Source organism: Aythya fuligula, chromosome 4 (genome assembly GCF_009819795.1).
Source record: "Aythya fuligula isolate bAytFul2 chromosome 4, bAytFul2.pri, whole genome shotgun sequence".
Taxonomy (NCBI): domain Eukaryota; kingdom Metazoa; phylum Chordata; class Aves; order Anseriformes; family Anatidae; genus Aythya; species Aythya fuligula.
This window is the reverse complement of record NC_045562.1, coordinates 11,705,021-11,723,885: the sequence shown is the minus strand read 5'-3', so window position 1 is coordinate 11,723,885 and position 18,865 is coordinate 11,705,021. Positions and strand designations below refer to the sequence as shown.

Below are 18,865 nucleotides of genomic sequence, written 5' to 3'. Positions count from 1 at the left end.
TGATATTTTAACGCTCTTTTATTCTCTCTCTCTCAGTAATATGGGGATCTTTTATATAAGTTTTTCCAGATACACTAAGTTTCTATTGATTGCACAATCATTAGCTTTTCTTGTCATTTCATTCCGAAGCTTAATTAAAATGCATTGATAAATCAGTTTTTTTACTCTGCACCATTTTTTTTTTTCTTCTGCATTGACAAAGTTCACTTTAAAAAATGGTGGGGAGAAGAGAGTTACACTGAGGATTTTGGATTCTAGCATGCCCAGAGATGGAGGTGGATGTGCTTGAGTGTGTTGGCAAGCTCAGGAAAAGGCATGGCTCTGTAAGAGTTTCAGAAGGGCAATCAGGCATGTGGGATGCATCCTGAGGGGTTTTCCAAACTTCTTGGGTGGCAACAGTCACTCCATCATTGAATTTATGCTTCCCAGAGCAGGCAAAGCAAGCCATGCCCAAAAGAGCCCTCTTGGCATGCCCTACTGTGGAGCAAGCTGCCTCAGAATGGCTGCTTTGTTCATTAAATCATCTGGACAATGTGAAATCATGTTCTACTTCGGTTAATTACTTTCTCCTCACGTCTGCTTGATTTCACTGATACGTACAGTCAATTATCTCCACAGCTAGATTATTAAGTTATGCAGCTGCTGGTGAACACACTGAGAAATGTCAACTTTTGGTATAAATTAAAGGTTCTCCTTCTTCTGCCTGCAACAGAAAGCAGCAGGAGAGTTTTCCAGTGCTGGAGACTTTTACTTTCAGAGAGCCAGCCACAAAACCCGCATCATTGCACAGAGATGTTTTAAGTGCTATAAACTTTTTTTGACCCCCACGCTTTTCCTTTTGGGAAGTCTGATCTCTGGCACTCCTCAAAGTTTTCTGACCTGTTTACTAAAGCATTTTGCTAGTCTCACACTCTTTCATATGTGCCCCCTCTGAATAATGTCTCGTTTCACACATAATTCTCTCTTATATTACCTCTGCTTCCATGTTGTTTCAATCTCATGTATGGAAAGGCTGTATTTTCTGCCAGCTTTAAGCACATTACATTTCCCCTGCTATCCCAGCTAGTAACCTGTAAGCTTGAAGATATGCACTGTAGAATTACCTCATGCAATACTTGCACCCTGCTTAGTCTGTACTGGGCAACAGCAAATAATTGAGTTGGGCATCAAAACCTCTCTTCTGTTTTTTGTTTTTTTTTTTTTTCCATTCAAGGCCCTGTTGAGCAAAATCTATCAGCATTCAAGTATTAAAAGAACACAGTATAAATCAACCAGAACAAACTGACTTACTGGCATAGTATTTTCCCAGATTGGGTTTTCATTTATGAAGTCAATGAATTAATTGCTGGACATACTTAACTGCCTAAATCATAAGCTGTATTTGCAATCTGGAACAAAGGCGACTCATTGCTGAGATTTACTTAAAATCCATTTGCCATATTGAGGAAGCCAAAATATTTTGTTTTTGCTTTTTAAATAAAGTCGAGCACAATGAGAAGAGAGCCTAAGTAGATACACACTTTTAACATATCACCACTCCAGCAAAGCAGACAATGATTTTTAAATTACTTTGACATTTCAGGTGAGAAATTTCTGAACCCTCCCTAATATAGAATTCCAACATGATCCAGGATTTTTTTTTCACAGATACCAATCCTGTGTAAGAACTGTTTACTCTCCACAACTGTTGCTTACAGTGACATGCAATGTTGCTGATTTATGTGGGATCTGTCTTAAGACAACCACTTCATCTGACATACATTCCCCAAAGAAAAAGATCGTGTAAAGTATGAAAATAATGAGTTCAAAAATAAATAGATGTGTTCTTATTTCCTGGGATATTCCATCACACAGAAGACAATGCTTTCAAAGTTTTTTTCAGCATCTTCACACTTTTTCAAGCTTGGATCCAATTATCCTTCCTTTAAATATGGTATATTTGATGCTATTTGTTTACTATGCAGAAAATTCATCCCACTAAAAGCGACTGCCTTGTTTTCTTCAGTATTCCTGCTGTTTTCATGCACACTGGAATTGCCCTTTATGATGGGTGCACACTGACACCTACTGCCTGAAGCAGAGACAACCCTGAAGGGTTTGCATGCACACCACCCAATTCTGTTTTGCAAATTTAGACCACTGTGTCTGTGCAGGATCCTCTCCAGACAATGAAAATATTCCTCTGGGGGCCATTCACAGCCTCTAAATTATGCTCCTGATTTGAAATGGAACAGATCACCTTCTCCCACTGAATATAAAGGGTTCTTAGTGAGACAGTCCTAATTAACAGCATGGAATCAGGACTCTCCGTTTCCCAGAGCTCCACCTAATGACAGAGATCCCTTAGCCTGAAATCTGCAAGGTAGCTGGGCAATAAGAACAAGGGGACCCTAGCAGCCTTGTAACTATTTTCAGCCAAGGTTTATGTGATGGACAGGAACATGCATCCCATAACATAACAATTTGTAAGAGGGCCCTGCACTCCCGCGGGCTTTAGGACCTCTTACTGCATGTTCAGCCAACAAGGAAGCACTCAAAAGGAAGTCAAGCACCTTTCTGAGCAGACACTAGATCTACAACTAGTTGTTTCTGTTTCTTCAGAAAATGGACCTGAGAGCAAATACAGTAAAACATCTCACCCAATATACCACCAATGCTTGACTTGTATTATGTAAAAGTTGTTGTCTCATACAACAACTGTTAAAAGGGCAAACAGGCAGCTGCATTAAATGCTTCTAACAGGATATTAGTACTGCCAGAGAAAAGAAGTACTAAAACAGGTGAAACTGTTTTACGTCAATGCCTTGCCCTGAACTTGAGGGTGTCAAATGCAATTTTGACACTGCTTGTGACATCAGCTCTCATCCCAATTCCAGTTTAATGCTTTACATATCAACAAGAAAGCTCCATAATACATCAAAGCTTCTGTCCTTTTCCCCTTTAATATCACTCTGGCTTATCTCAGGTTATACTTATTAGGAAACTACTCTGGAACCATCTACGTGACTCATATCAAATCTAAAGCAGATCCTCGAGCACAAAGAATGCCTGTAGATTCTCTGTCTTTTAAAAACTCATTGCACATGTTGAGCAAAAGTGTGCTCACAGGGAATTAATCGCCTTTGCCAGATGCTGTTTAATTACCTGAAACTGCACACTGCTTCTCAGTACAGATTACTCAGTATAGCTGGCATTCAGATTTTTCTAACAGAATTAAAAAATCCGTAACATGGCTCCTTATATAACTCTCTCAACTCCCTTTCTCACAAGGCTTCATTACAAAACTTTTGGAACATAGATGCCCTTCAGGCACGACTCCCTAGAACAATCAATCATCCAGCAAGGTTTTCCTCTTCTTTCAACACAGCAGAAATCTCCTTGCCTGGTACTAAGTATAGCTGAGTAAACAAATTGTCTTACCAGGGAATACAGAAAAGGAAAGGACAAACCTGCTCAACAGTCAGGGAATGAATAAAACCACAGAACTCAGAGAAAACCACCTTGCACGCTGATCAAACCCACCTCATCGTCCAAATGCCTAGTAAGAGAAGGATTCAGCTACAAAATTTCTCATTACTTGCCTAAATTTATTAATTGCCTGATTGTATCAATTTTTTTTCCTCACATACTTAAGAAAACAATCCTTCTCTTTGTCTAAAATACAGGTGAAATACATGCACTCTAGTTTGTTTCTTATGGTAAATAGGCCCTCCCTGCTCTTTTCTCCATTTTGTAACAGTTTTTGCTTGCTTTTTAACCGTCTTTACAAACCTAACGCCATTTGAACACAAGTTACTGAAATCTTATGGGGCCTCATCTGAGTCTTGTAAAAGGGTATTCCTACCTCCCCCAAGTCTACTGTAAAAATGTACTTTATACATCCACAAATTTCTGCTTTAAGTGAAATTCATGACCATGTTTGTTTGTTTGTTTGTTTTACACCAGTAACTATTAAAGAAAAAAAAAATATTCCAGCACACTTAAGGAACTCCACAAGCAATCTCTTTCCTCTTGTAGGAAAAAGACCTATAGATCTGAACCCTTCCCTGCCCATCTTTATGTTCTTAGATTAAGGCCTTTTTCTCTATACAGATGGCATGATATAAAGCATTTTGCTCAAATTGGATGATATATAGTTTTTTTCTTCCTCTCTATGGAAAGACTTTTCAAAAATAATTTGATTGTGCTTGTATCACCTCTCTTGATAAACTTAGATCACATTTTGCCTCATTTACCACTTTTGCACCTTTAATGATTCTTTGTATCCTTACAGAGCAAGAGTGATGATTAGTTCTATACTTGTTAATTACCTATCCCTGCCCCCCCCCCAAAACAACCAACCTTCCCCTCCCCCCAAATCAAACCTACCAGAACACCAAAAGACCAATCCAGAACCCTAAAAAAGTGCAATTTAAAAAAAATAGTGTATTGGTGGCATCCTGACAGTTCTGACTTGAAGACTTAAAGCATTTGTGTTATTGTTACCATTTGAACAAGAGCATTTGTGCTCGTTTCCACTTAATTAAATTATTGCATAATTATCTATATGAAGTTACTGTATAAACAGGGCAGTGGCCTAACTCCGGCTCTATACACACTCTCCTGATTCACTTGAAGTTGATTCACCTGTTCATGACACTTGAACAATATTTCAGACTATGTAAGTGTGGCTGGTAGCAGCACAAATAGATGTGACCATCATTCAACATTCAAAGTGGCACAGAAAATCCATGCCATACACACAAGTTCTCAAGTCACTCTATAGTTATTCTATAGCATGAATTGCCCAAACAGAACTGGCTACCCTGCCAAACTAACTGCACCTGGCAACTCACCTCAGGCGTATACATTTCTCACTTGTGGTAGATAGAAGCAAAATTTGCAAGCTGCTAGCTTTATTTACAAGTAATTGCATCTCAGCAGTGTTAGAAAAGATGCGAGCTTGGCCTGAAGCCTCACTTGCGAGGTGTGCTGCTCCCTTTCTGCTCTTACTAGCCACTTCACTATCCATCTCTGATTACTCTTGACTGTTGAAAAGATCCCTTCCTGGATCATTTTTCCATGATCCAGGAAAAAAATCAGGAGGACAATTTTATGCAGTAAGGCAGATGGACATGTAGTGAAAGCCTACAAATATCTGAAGGACATATACTGCAAGAAAGGAAAAAAAATATGGGGACTATTCTCAGTTGAAAGTCAGGATGAGAATCTAAACTGGGTAAAACGTGACAGAGTGATCTGTGCAGCTAGGAAATTATCTCCAAAAGGCAAAAGCAGAGCCTGCTTGGATGATTTGGAGTTTCTGAAGCACAGATTAATTAACCTCTGCACAAATACACTGCAGGGAATGACGGTGCTTTATCAGGAAGGCAGACAATACTATGCAACCAGGCTAGTCCATAAACAGTTCACTGACACACATTTCTGCAGTTTTAATGCAAGTCTCCACATTAAGAGCACTCATGAAATGCACATTTTCTGTAGTTTCTGTCACAAAAAATCTCCACAAATGAGCCCAAGCTACATAGATAAAAAGGAATACATGCAAGAGAATTAACAAATAAGAGGTCACTGTAAGAATTACCAATCTCACTGCTCTCATAAAAAGCACCACAGGGACTTTTTATTTGTTTAAACTCCAGTTAGAAGAACCCAATTATAATATCTGGCTGTTCTTCCTCTACACCCCTTCACTGTTAATTGCCCTGGCTCTTGGACTTTCACTAAACAGAAATGAAAGCACTGGGACTGAGTTGGCTACTGAAGTAAGCAGAGCAAACTTTCACTGATGTCAACAGAATTAGGCCACTTTTATAAGCAGTGACTTTGCCCTCCAGCTGGCAAAACAAGAAACATGATTTGTTCAAATGCAGTCAGGCTGCCATTCCCTCCGGGCAGGCACACTCTGGACCCAGGCCCTCTCCTGCTTTTCTGGGCTGGCTGGGCTGCATCAGAGGAGCGGTTGCTGGATGGGCTGCTGACTCACCATCTGGTTCCTGGTTTCTTTCTGACCAGCACATGATGCCAGTTCCTCAAAGCTTGTGGCAAAAATCTCTCCTGCGCCCACAGATTATAAGCTACTTAAAACAGGCATCTAAACTGCTTAATGAAATGAAGAGAACAGGAAACAAAAGCCCATCTTCTAATTAAGAATTGACAAGACTGGCACAAAAACTTTAACCTTGCCTTTAAATACAAAGTCTGCTGACATTATTTTTGTCTCTCTGAAGTCTCAGTCATCCCACTAGCTGAGCAATAGTTATCAACTTAACATTAACCTTCAGTTTGATTAGTCTGTGCAGACTTTCTGGAATTGCTCTGCATATTTAATTCTAATAACAAGGCAATCCTGCTCAGAGAAATACGTTAAAATAAATGAGTAAATACCTCACATAGAAGGGTGACATAGGCCGCTCATCTTCTTGGGAGCTAAAAACAAACAAAAAAAAATTAAAGTTAGTATGCAGCTCTGTCTTGTTTCTGCAGTTCATTTACAGCAAGACATTCAGTCTGAAAAAAAAAGAAGTGATTATAAAAGTGAAGTAAATAAAAGAGATAATAAAAGTGAAACAGATTTACTTCTCAGTGTTCACAGACGTGTAACAGTTCCACTGCTACACGGTCAGAAGTCGCTCCAGCTCAGCGGCTGTGCACAGCTTATTCCCATAGCAACAATAAAGCATTTCTGCCAGGAGAAACCACCCGAGCCTTTCGCTGTCTGCTGCTCAAGAATTAGACAACCTGCCTACCTAGTAAAGGTTAAGAATAATAAAAAAAAGACATATTGAGGTCTCTCAACCAAAGAAGCAGCGATGGCTGTATGTATACAGCTAAGAATTCCCTGGTATCGCTGTTGCTGTTGAAAGCTGATTTGATGCCGCTGCAATCTGGCTCAAATGTAGAGGTGTGAAATGACCAAGACACAGGTCTGACTGTGGCAAGTCACATCTGTATAAAATTGAATGGATCTGAAGAGAAAAGTATGTTACTTGCAGACTTGAGAATGCATATCTTAGGTATGAGATCAAGGGTTGCAACTGGCTGGCACAGAGCTCTGCTGCCAAAAAAGTATTTCAGTGGTCAACTGCTCTGTCTGAAGCAACCACTTCTTGTGTGGCCAGGTCAGTCTGTAGACAGATCAACTCCCTGATCCGGCTCATCCTGCAGCCACACATGCCTGTGCTGGCACATGGGCGAGGATGAGTTGCTGAGGTGCTAAAGCTTAAGGTGTAGGGGATTAAGTCAATTTTAGACCATTCTGTTATAAAAAGGGGTACAAACAAATTTCACCTAGTCATTCCAACCAAACAAATGGCTGGACTTACAGGGCATTTAGCCCTTGTAGCTCTTCAGAGCAGGAAACTTGCCTTCCTCTAAGCACACAGGAAATGCCACTGAGGTCGATCTGTCCCCAAAGGACTTTTAATTGGGTCTGAAGAGCACAGTAAGTTTGGGAGAAAGGAAGAAAAAAGACGGGAAGCTGCATAAATTACTTCATACAAAAACAGAAAGAATAACATTTCACAGGCACTGGAAACCACCCATTTCCCTACTGTTTTGCTGCTGCTTTAGAAGTCTGGGACTCCACCAGAGCCCTGCAATTTACCATGAGCAGTCAGTAACTGACATCAACTGGGAGGTCCGGGGCACTGGCATGCTTTGAAGGTGCTCATCATTTTGAAACATATTCAGAGGATGAGAGAATAGTCATAAATGCTCTGGGTAAGATGAACTCAGCTTCAGAATTTTATTTATCAGTTTACAAATAGCTTCTCTAAGCGCAGAATAAAAGCCAAAGGGCCACCACCGTGGGTTTCGTAGCTAGGAGGTCAAATAATCACACCCCCGTTCTGCAGCTTGCGCTGGAGTCAGAAGGAAGCTGGCGAAGCAAGACGAGCTGCAGCTGGCCCGGAGCCAGGTGAGCGCTGTGCTCTTACAGCAAGCATAGCCAGAGGCAGGCTTCACTGTGGCTTGTTTTGAACTCTGACAATGTTATAACAGCTCCACAAATACGAACACCAAATTTATCCAGGGGGAAGGGAGGAGGCAAGGAATCGGGAAGACCGGGAAGGTGGACAGATGGAGCACAAGCAAGCGAGCAGAGCAGAAACCTCACAGGGGTTACCTCTGCATCGCTCCAACTCCCAGCTACAGCATACAGAAAGTCGTACAGAGATAGCTGGAATCCCCTACAGAAAAGACTGCCCCACTCACTGTGACAGCACACGTCACCCTGGCAGCCCGCAGGGAGCCTGAAACACAGATTGAAGGGGAACACAAAACACCACAGAGAGGAAGGAAGAGAAGCGGCTTCTCAACTCAGTGTGGTCTGCCAAGGCTTACAGAGCCTCTGTAACACAACAGTGACTGGGCAGTTTCCTGCAGCTCCCTGAGGAGACCGAGATCGTGGCTGCTGCTGGAAACTGTGGTGCCACTTGCACAAGTCTCCCTTTGGCTGCTCGAGCTGCAGGCGGCTGCTGCTGTGGGAGCCCTCCTGCGCTGTCAAACCAAGCGGGCCTGTGGAGGTGCGCGAAGCAGGCCAAAGGCTCCTGCCCGCAGCCCGCGAGGCAGTGCAGAAGCTGCCTGTGAACTGAGGTACACCCAGAGGGTCTTTGTGAGGAACAGTTACAGCTTTCAGACAGCCTAGGAAAAGCGAAGACACGTGGAAAGGTCCCTCAGGGCTGCTTTCCAGAAGGCAACCTGCAGTGACCGCTTGGGTAAGAATCTCTTCCAGGGACGGACTCCCCTCCGACAGCATCCACTACCTCGCAGTTCATAGGCTTCAGTTGATTTCCTTATTTAGCATTTGCAGAATACTCTTTTTAACACAGCACTTATTAAGAAAGTTTGTGACATAAGGGCTGTCCTTATAAACTGAACACGGGCAAGTCCCGATGGCACACACCATGTGTGAAGAGTCCACAGTGCCATCAGGATCTCTGTGCAGCAGCACAACTTCAAATGACAACACAAAATGCTGTTTCAGGTACAAGTGGCAGTTGTCAAATCCACAGCAAACATCCTCTCTGTTTCTTATCTCATGATTTGCAAGTAAGTTTGAGGTCACAGAAGCACTGTGATACTGAAAAAGCCCAAATAACTTTCTTATATCCATACTCCCAACTAGTAGCCACAACAGACCATATGTAGTAGTAGTATTCACCAGACTCTGAAATCTCATGCACTTCCTTTTTGTTTTCACAGCAACTATGATATGATCACTATTTCACAAGTTTAAGTGTTATACATCTGTACAAAAAATCATTATCCGTTCACACAAACCAAGTGAGGAACAAGAAAAAAGCTTTTAAGAATATTAGCTGGGGGTTGGGAATGAGGAAGAAAGAAACGCTATAGAAGACAGAAACCAAATATCGATTTCATTTAGATTACCACATTTCAAAATTTCACATAGTTAACAATGATTACAGCTGTGTATAATCTCTTTTATCCTGAAGTGCTTTATGTTTTTACATATGCAGCATGGATATGTAGCTGCGTCTGGGATGAAGAGATCCAAGCTAACCTCCTTGGAGCAGAGACTTTTGAAAAAACATAAAATCTTTTAACTTTAAAAGATCTGCATCTGAGCAAAGCAGGTTATCCATTTCCCCCTTCCCAATCATTAGCAACAACATACTCGAAGCATCTTTCCCTAACTTCATGCACCTTTGTCAACTCACCTATGCAAGACGGAAGATGAGAGCTGTGTAAATTATGAACAGATTTGAAACAGCTATTTCAAATAGTTCTGAATCCCTCAAGTGAGATGTTAGATGGCCCTACTGCACTCACAGAGCACACAAGGATTCTATTTTGATTAAAATACTTTATGAAAGTCTTAAGTATTGGTAAGATAATACACTGCTGTGCTTATGTTATGCACAAAAGCACAGTTTAATGAAAGAAATAGAAATTGTGTGAAAGGTTTTAAACCTTTATACACCTCATCACATGATCTGTGACATAGAAGAGACAGGCAAGCAAGCAAGAATGTACAAGATATGAATCATAAGTGATCATTAGTTGCTATTACACAATAAACAGGGTAGAAGTTGGTTTAAAACCTTCCACGCAGGACTCTTACTCACTATCACTCACACTATGCTTATTAAAAAACAACTGCTTGCTCATTTTTAAAACACCTTGCACTGAAGGGGGTTTATTAGTATTGCTAGGAAGCCCTTTCCACCACATATTACATCCTTTCTAAAGGAAATGCTGTCATTAAGATATGCTATACGTTCACATGCACTTTACTTATGCTCCATATTTCCTCTTTGGTTAAAGGGACCTTTGCAGAAAGAATTTCATACCTGGCACAGCAACCTGGCAAAACAAGTCAGTTGTCCACAATAAGGAAGAGACAAGTCATTCCAAAGTGCATCTCCTATACAGTCTAGATTTCTACCCAGGAAAGAAGTTACCCATTTAGCAAGCAGGTTTAATAACAAATTATATATTTTTATACCTTCAAAGTTTTGTCTATGTTTTACATATTGTTTCATGGTCAGAAGTCACTGAATATACTTGAGAAAGGATACAATAATTAAAAACCAAAACAAAAGAGATATTTAATCAAATGCCACTGATAACCTGGCCAAGCAGGTGAGGACCAAATATAGCCATCTCTTTCTTCTCAGACACATATATAGCACTGCTAAATGAAGGGATTAAACAGAAATTGCTCTTCATGTAATGCCTGGGAGAGCAATTTCTCATACTCCTGTGGATACCTAAAAATCTGGTGCTCTTTTAAAACAGATTTCTTGAAAAACAAACAAACAAACAAAAACAAGACAAAAAAAACCAACTTGCTAAAGTGGAAAAAAAACAAACAAACCAACCAACCAACCTTTTTTCTTTGTAACTTTATTTTAGTACTGGTGTTCATTGTATTTGTGATCCCCAGAGAGCTAACAGAAAAGTTTGTCAGACTGGAAAGAATGCCACTCTCACCCCTAGTTAGTTTGGCACGACTTAGTATTTTAATGCACATGTATTTTACATCACTCATGCAAGGCAGCCTTTGTGTCTCTAAAGATGGAAACATGAAAGCTTCGGTGAAGTCTAATGGTTAAACAACAAATTTTCAACACGGAACCACCGCTACCTTTTTTTCCCCCCTCCCTTTTGTAACAGGAGTGTTGCAGGCAAGCATCCACCACACCATCACATTCTCAAATATGAAATGAGTGTTTTCCTTTTTTTGTGTGTGTGTGTCTCATAATGACCTTCCCAAAGAGTAAGAGAGTTCAGCTCACTCCAGAGCTGAAGCTGTAAAACACCCATTTAGACTGATAGTTCCTGATTTATTTACATGCATATGGGATACCCCAGCACTACTCTGCTCCAGCCCCCTTGCTGGCTTGAACTCTCACCACAGGTCAGAGAGTGGCTCTGGGCCCTTCCCAAAGAGCTCAGTCCCAAACAAGGCTGTTTGACCTGCTGAGAGCCAAGTCTTAAAGATTTAGGGCCACCAAACCTGTCTCTGAAACAGACATCAGTGGACTTCCCTTCCCACGTCACTCATAAAGCTTTACAAGTACAGTGTTTGGAGAGGGCCTTATTGACTTTCTATAAACTACTGACTTATTATTGACTTTTTATAAACCACTTTTTTTTTTTTAATTAAAAAAAAAACACTTTTTTTTTAAAAAAAAAAAAAAAGGTTTTAATAGTCCTGTTTTATTTGTTCTTAATTATCAGGAGTGCTTCTGTCCTGGTTTCCTGGCACTGCATTACTTCATTGTAAAGCAAACACTGCTTTCCTACTGCGCATCTTTTTCCGAAAGTTAAATGGGACATTTCGTTGCTTAAAATAATGTGTTATTTTGTACAGTCATGAAAATGTACTTTGACTCAAGTGTCAACATTTTGCACCAGAGATGAAGGGTCGCCACACTGGCGGGATCATGCTGCTAGCCAAGGTCATGTTTTCGCGTAGCCTTGCCATAGGCTCTATTTGTTCTGCCCTCAAAACTTAGATAAAGGAATGGCTCTTTCTATTGCACCACCATCTATTCTGGACTTCAAAAGAAATTAATTATTTTTTAGTGAGAATACTTTTTTTTTTTTTCAGGCAATGAGATTTCTGCTTCTAATTTCAACACAGTCAAACAAAAAGCCACTGAAAATTCAGTAGCGTCAAATTACTAAGAGTATAAAAAGTTGATGCAGCTTCTGGGTGGAGAGAAAGAAAGGCTAAGCTTGGGTGGCTTGTTAAGACTTTTTGCCCTCTTTTCTTCTTACCATTCAGAACCATAATGCCATCTTGCATTAAAAGACATGCCATTATTGCAATTGAAAAGGATTTTAATAATATTATTGATTTACTAATATCAACATTAATGGCACTAAAAACAGCTTCAAGGAATACACGATTCGGAGGCCAAAGTAGTGCTTTTTGCTGAATTTCCTGACTTAGTCATGCATTTTTCAACATTTCTTTTTCTTCCCTGAGTTACTTCCCCATAAAAGTTATTTCAAACTTGTGACAAATGCAAGACTGAAACTGTCATGAAAATGTATTGCATACTTAATTTCTCAGCAGAGTGATTTACTCATAGTTTGTCCTTAACAGCAGTGGGTAAAAGGTAATGTTTGTGCATGTGAGAAATAGCAGGCAATATAAGTTCCTTCCTTCAAATAAAGCAAGTGTTAAAGTATGTCAGGCAAAAGAAGAAATAATATTGCCCTTAATGAAAGAATAACCATAAATCTAATCTAACACATTAACACTGTGGTGATACATTGGTCATCATTAAAACCAGCATTTATCATCAATTGTTGAGCAATGTCCCCCTTGCTCTATACCCTTAATCAGAGAAAGAGGAATGCCCTATATAGGAACTGCTGGATAGCACAACCAAACATACGTTTAATAGCCATTTCTCTGTGAGAGTTATTTCCATGAAAACATTTTCATTTGACCTAAAGAGTAACTTTTATGTTCAAAAAAAAGCATCTTTTCTGATATTTATCTCCAGTCTTCCAATAATTACATTTATGCCCAACCATGTTTTAAAACATGGAATAAAGTTACACTCGTGCTTAAGTACCTGCTTAAGCTACTCATTAAATGAGTCAAATGTCAAATATTAGACTTAAAAACCAGTATATTTAATTCTGAACTTGCATACACTGCAAAACGTCTTGAATAACTCACATGGGGGTGGATTGGTGCTGATTTTAATACTAATCTCCAGAGGATCCTTCCATTTTCCCCAAACTTCTTTAATCAATGTTTTTCCTAGAGGTCTCAACTGAGTTATGTCTTAAGCCAGAGAGATCATAGCGTGGAGCAACGTGACTTCAGGGCAGTAGGAAGTGACCTCTCTGAGAGAAAGTTCCCCACTAATCTTCCCAAAAGCATGGGCTTCTGTGGCCTGTTCTAACTGGCGTTCACCATGTCAATATTACTATTTTATACAGATAAACGGAGGTGAATATGAAGGAGCATTCTGTCACACGTCTGAGGAGCATGTACTATTTATTATTCTGTTTGCCACAGCAAAGGTTAAAGCAGGAGTACCCAAGCCTTTTAATTCTAAGAAAAGCTGACATTCAGAACAGCCATACAGGGAATATACTGCATTATCCACAGGCATAACTCTGTGCAGCCTGTATGTGAGAGGGCAGCAAGATTAGGGCAAAAAGCCTGAACTGAAAAAAAAAAAAAAAAAAAAAAAAAAAAAGATACACTAAAGACATTTTACAAATGTCCTCCCACTTTGAAGAAACATCAGGGAAGTACAGGCTACCCCACAGCAAGATTTAATGGGCGAAACTTCCAGCTGATAAATGCCACTGCAAGCAAGAGGCTGACTTTACTTTTATATTCACATATCTGAATCCAAGAGAACCCTCGACAGTTTAATTTTGTATAATTATTTTCTACTTGCTATCCTCCTGGATTGCAAATATGTTTATCTTTTTATAAAATGACGTCAATGTTAAACAGCCTGCTTTTGTTGTTTTACTTCTAAAACTAGTTGGGGCTTATTATGAAAGCCAGGGCAGCGTCTTTTCTTCTAGTTGTGGCTTGGCAACAGTCCTTACTAGGATAAAACTAGAAAATGGGTCAGAAAGAGGCAGAAGACATGTACCAGCCCAAGTCTCACCTTTTCACAGAATGTAACAGGGTGAAGTTGCATAATGCACGCATACCTGTTGCATTATAATCATGAAGGACTGTTACCAGGTAACCAGCAATTTCTGTTTCAGGATTGTTTGTTAAGAGCTTGCAGGCTTCAAATAAAGTTATCTAGGAGCCCAGCTTTTCAATAAATATTCACATTTTCTTGCTTAATCAGGTAGACACCATGAGACACCAAAGAAAACGTCCACGTCAGTTTCCTTTTTCAGTCAGAGGCCCCTCTGCTGCCCGCTTTGCGGTACCCAGGAAAACTTCCACATGCTTCTACATGCATCAAAGTCAAAGCTGTGAGAAGACAGAGCACTCAACGGATCAAATGCGAGCCTGGAAGGCCAAAAATTTATATAACATTTTGAGATAGGCTATGACTACGAATTCAGGAAGACAAGGACTACAGGCTTGAATTTCTCTTAATTCCTGACTAGTGAAAAAACAAAAACAAACACACCTGATAAATCTTCCCTATCCCCAGAGGGAGATGTTCCAGAACATACTTCAATAGTGTTTGTGAAACACTCCAGCTACCTTGGATGGAAAGTGATAACAAAGTCCAAAGGATCAGACTTATTTACAATACAACTTTACACACAGAAGCACTCACTAATCTGTTAAAGAGAACAAGGCCGCCAGTAAAAAAAAAAAAAAAAAAAAAAAAAAGGGAAGAAAATGCAGTGGAACAGAAATGTGGCTAAAATATTTGGTATTTGTGAAAGACTCCAAGGAAAAAAGCTAGTAATGTAAATTAAACAAACCCAATGTGGCTACAAGTGAGACAGTCCATGCAGAGAACTGCTGCTGTACAGATTAGAAATAGAAGGGAGTGTGACTGCTCCATCAGATATGCATCTAAAAATATTTGTGATGGCTTCTTTTTTGCTCATTGTTGATTTGTTTCAGCAAAGTGCAAAGCAAAGGAGGCCACTGATCACAAACAAGGCCTAAGTGTGTACTTTGATTTCTTATCTCTTATGGAAACTGACAGCTGCAATTGGCGAAGGCGGGCACAGGTTTCAGCTTCACACGACTTTTGTTAAATGTGCAGCACACGGAGCTAGAGGAAATGAATTCAAACATACTTGAGTAGTATTAGTAATGCTCTAACTAGGAACCTACGTTATTAAACTAAGCTCATGCTGTTCAGAAAACAGATTAACAGTAATAAAAGAGACAATCGCTGGTGGACAGGTTGTTGGAAAATGACGACTGCAACCAGCGTGCCATTTACAAGCGCCCTTTGGGCAAGGCAGCACATAGTGCAGCACAGGGATCAACACATTTGGCCTTCTGTCCCTTCCCATGCAATGAAACATAACCCTGAAGTCCCTATTGTCACTCCCTTGCAGCAGGCCACCATATCCTTTCATGTGCCATTCCACAGACATCTATATATAGAATAAAATGACACAGTATAGTACATACGGCTCTATGCAAGCCCATTATATGATTTTTTTTGAAGACAGGCTTATGTCTTCTAGATCCAGGGTAGATATAATACTCGGCCATTCTCATGACAAGTAACATTTTATCACCGCAGCTGCTTAAACAGCAGCATTCCCACCTTCCCCAACCTTCACACACCAACCATGCAGAGATGCAGTCGCAGCACTTCAGCACAAGGGTTCCTGTGGCAGGCACAGCACAGCCAGCTTGTGGCTGAGAACACGGTGCTCAGAGGGCACTGACACCAGGGAGCTGACCCGCACAGGAAGGGCACCAAGCACGATTACTGCTGACAGCACATTCACTTTCCTGAAAAGGCTGGATGGATGCTTACAGCTTGGGCACATGTCCTAAGCAGCGGCACCTGGAGGCTTTAGACGCAGGCAGCACTGCCAGTTGCCAACACCCTCAGCTGGAGTATCCTGTGTGCCTCAGGGGAACCACAACAACTGGCAGAGATCACCTTTCCTTTAGCAGAAGGAAATCCATAAAGCCAGAATGACCCTCCTCATCAGCAAGAAACATGCACTAAGAAGGGAGGAGACAATGTTCAAAGGAAAAGAACAGGGAAAATAGGTGCAACCTGGAGAACATTGTAAAGGGATTTGGGAGTCTGTGTTTACCTGCCCCTACCTCCATAGGAAATGAGCTGCTAAAAGTACGGTGTATGTATACTAAAAATAAATCAAAGAGCAAAGAATACAGAAATTTGTAAATATTTCTAACTGCAGAATTCATATGATACTGTACAGTGCTCTAGGTTTAATGGGAGTTTTAAGAAAAATCTTCAAAGTACAGAGTGCATTTCTAACTGATTGCGAGTTAGTCCTTTTAACCAAAAAAACAAACAAACAAACAAACAAAAAAACAACAACAGGGGGTCTAGGTAAGGCTACCCCATGAAACCTATCTTCCCCTGGGGTGAATACGTGTAGGCAGGAGTGCAGTAAGAACCACTTGTTCTGACTTTGGCCATGATAGGCAGATCCTCCGGAACACAAAAAGGTTAAAAATACTATGTGAGGCTGTTCCTTCAAATAGAAACGATGTGCTATGACTACTTCTTTAAGACATTCAAACCGTATTTCTGCTTCTCTGCAGTCATCAACATGGAACCTTGCAACTACATTCCTGCAAAACAGACCTCCCCTGCATCCCCCTGCGGAGGACACCCTGCTACATCACGACGGTAACAGTTTGGACAGCAATTTCAGTTCTGATTTTGCTGCGTCCGAGTAAACAGCAACTTCCCAGCTTCTGCTGAAGCAGCACCGCCGTGGTGCTGAAAAGGCACACCGAGTTGTTTATTGTTTCGCGGATTACATAAAGATCGGTATTGGCTCCAACGCAGTACGGATAAGGAGGCATGCGTAATTTTGAGAACTGAAGGAGCAATAAAGAATAAATAAATAATAATGACTCGGTACGAGGACCGTGTAGGCGTACCCCCGGGTTTGTGCCGTGCCATTTCCAGGCTCGCTGCAGCCCCCCCGCGATGCTGTGGCAGGGGCACATGCCAGCACAGGTAGGCGCTGGCAGCTGGTGCTGGGGAGAGGCGTGTCTCGGCACCGCGGAAACAAAACAGCCCCTGCTGCTGCAAACTAACCCTCGCCGCCGCGCTTCCCAGGCAAGGGCAGACCCCTCAGGGAGCCGGCGGACACCCGGCCCCGACCCCCGTCTCCGCACGGCCGCCCCCCGCCTGGCTCCCCGATAAAGCACCGTGCGCCCTGGGCGCGGAGCCCGGCTCCCCCTGCTGCGGGGATGGGAGCCACGTACCTCTGCAGGGGCATGACTTCGCAGGCCATGCTGGCCATGGAGCCGCTGCTGCTGTGCTCTGCGCTGCTCTGCTGTGCGGTGCTGTGCTGTGCTCTGCTCGCCCGCAGCGCCTCGCCTCGCCTCGGGGAGCCGGCGGCGCTGCCCGGCCCCGGGGAGGAGCGAGGGGCCGCGGGTGGGAGCTGACGGCGACCCGCCCCGCTGCCGAGGGGCAGGGGGAGGATGGCTCCAGCCCTGCCCCGCGGGCAGGTAGGGCTCCGGGAGGGGAAGGCGAGGCGGAGCGGAGGTGGTGTGGAGCTGTTTTCAACGTGCGAGAAACGCCACGAGCCGCAGCCTCATGCCCACAGGAAACCTTTGCGCAAAAACACCGCACGAGGTCTCTTGCATCGCTTCTAGTAACCGGGACCCCCACACACCTTGTCTGGGTAAATGCCCCCCGGGGGGGACAACCAAGAGCCCACAACCTGACTGCAGCGGCACCGCTGTCCCCAGGGAGGGCAGGATGCCCGTTGGGCCAGCACTCAGCACACACCGAGCCACCTTTGCCACGTTGTATGTCTACAGGGGCTGCGATTTCACCACCCCTTTGCCTTGCAGTAAGCACTACTGGGGTTCAAGTGGTTTACGCAGTAGTAAGCTGATCAATCCAGATGCTCCGGGAGGAGGAACATATGAGAATTCCTTTTTACCATTCTTTTCTTTACTTTTTTTTACTTACTTTGTTGATGTTCCCTGAGGGTAGCCCACCCTCAACATTTTATTTAGTAGAGATTTGGGGCTGGGAACTGTGATACCAAAAGAACACTACACAATGATGTGCCACTTTACAGTGTGTTTTTTTTTCATACCACAGCAGTCTTGGAAAACACACAGTACGAAATCTGTAAGAAGGTCTTGCACTGAAACTTTTTATGGATACCGAGGGCTCATAAACAAAGTTTTATCTTTAACCTCCAAACTTCAGCTGCCCAGAACATCTAAGGAATCATCATCAGCTTCCTCCAGCATCAGACACACACTTCTGCTGCTGCCCTAGCTGTGAACAACATTACCATTGTGAGAGGGAAAAAGGGAGAATCCCAAACTGATGAAAGGGCAGAAGAGAATGGAGCCTGTCAACATTTTAGGCAATAAAAACCTAATGGCTAATTCCCACAGAGCCATACATGACAATCTTCTAAAATTCAAGCCAATATTAAAAGCACACACACCTTCAACCTTAGGCCAGGGAAGACTGGCACTGGTTTGGGTGAAAACTGTGGCAAGAGCTAAGTATCTGTATGCTTATGACTTCCATACAGATGTAGGTAATATGAACTATGTGCGAGCCACGTCAGCTTTCTGGAGAAGCAGCAGACACTCCAGGGTCAGAAGGAGGATATCAGACTTTTTGCAGGGATGCCTAAAAGATCTTGACCTTTCTCGGCAGGAGGCAGGAGCATTCTGTGTCTTAAACACAAAAGCAGTGGGCAGCTGCAGCCTCGGGAAGCAGTG

The 18,865-nt window shown here is 42.1% G+C and overlaps 1 protein-coding gene across 5 annotated transcripts in view; it reads right to left on the bottom strand.

Moving 5' to 3' along the window:
* FAM13A (family with sequence similarity 13 member A) overlaps positions 1-18,865 on the bottom strand; it is a 128,162-nt gene that overhangs the window by 44,380 nt on the left and 64,917 nt on the right. For 4 of the 5 annotated variants that reach the window (XM_032187025.1, XM_032187028.1, XM_032187027.1 and 1 more), the window contains exon 7: positions 6,388-6,429. In XM_032187025.1, the coding sequence (XP_032042916.1) occupies positions 6,388-6,429 (42 nt within the window). Of the gene's footprint in view, positions 1-6,387; positions 6,430-17,374; positions 17,431-18,865 lie in introns of those variants that run through there. The other variant, XM_032187030.1, reaches the window with a different exon arrangement.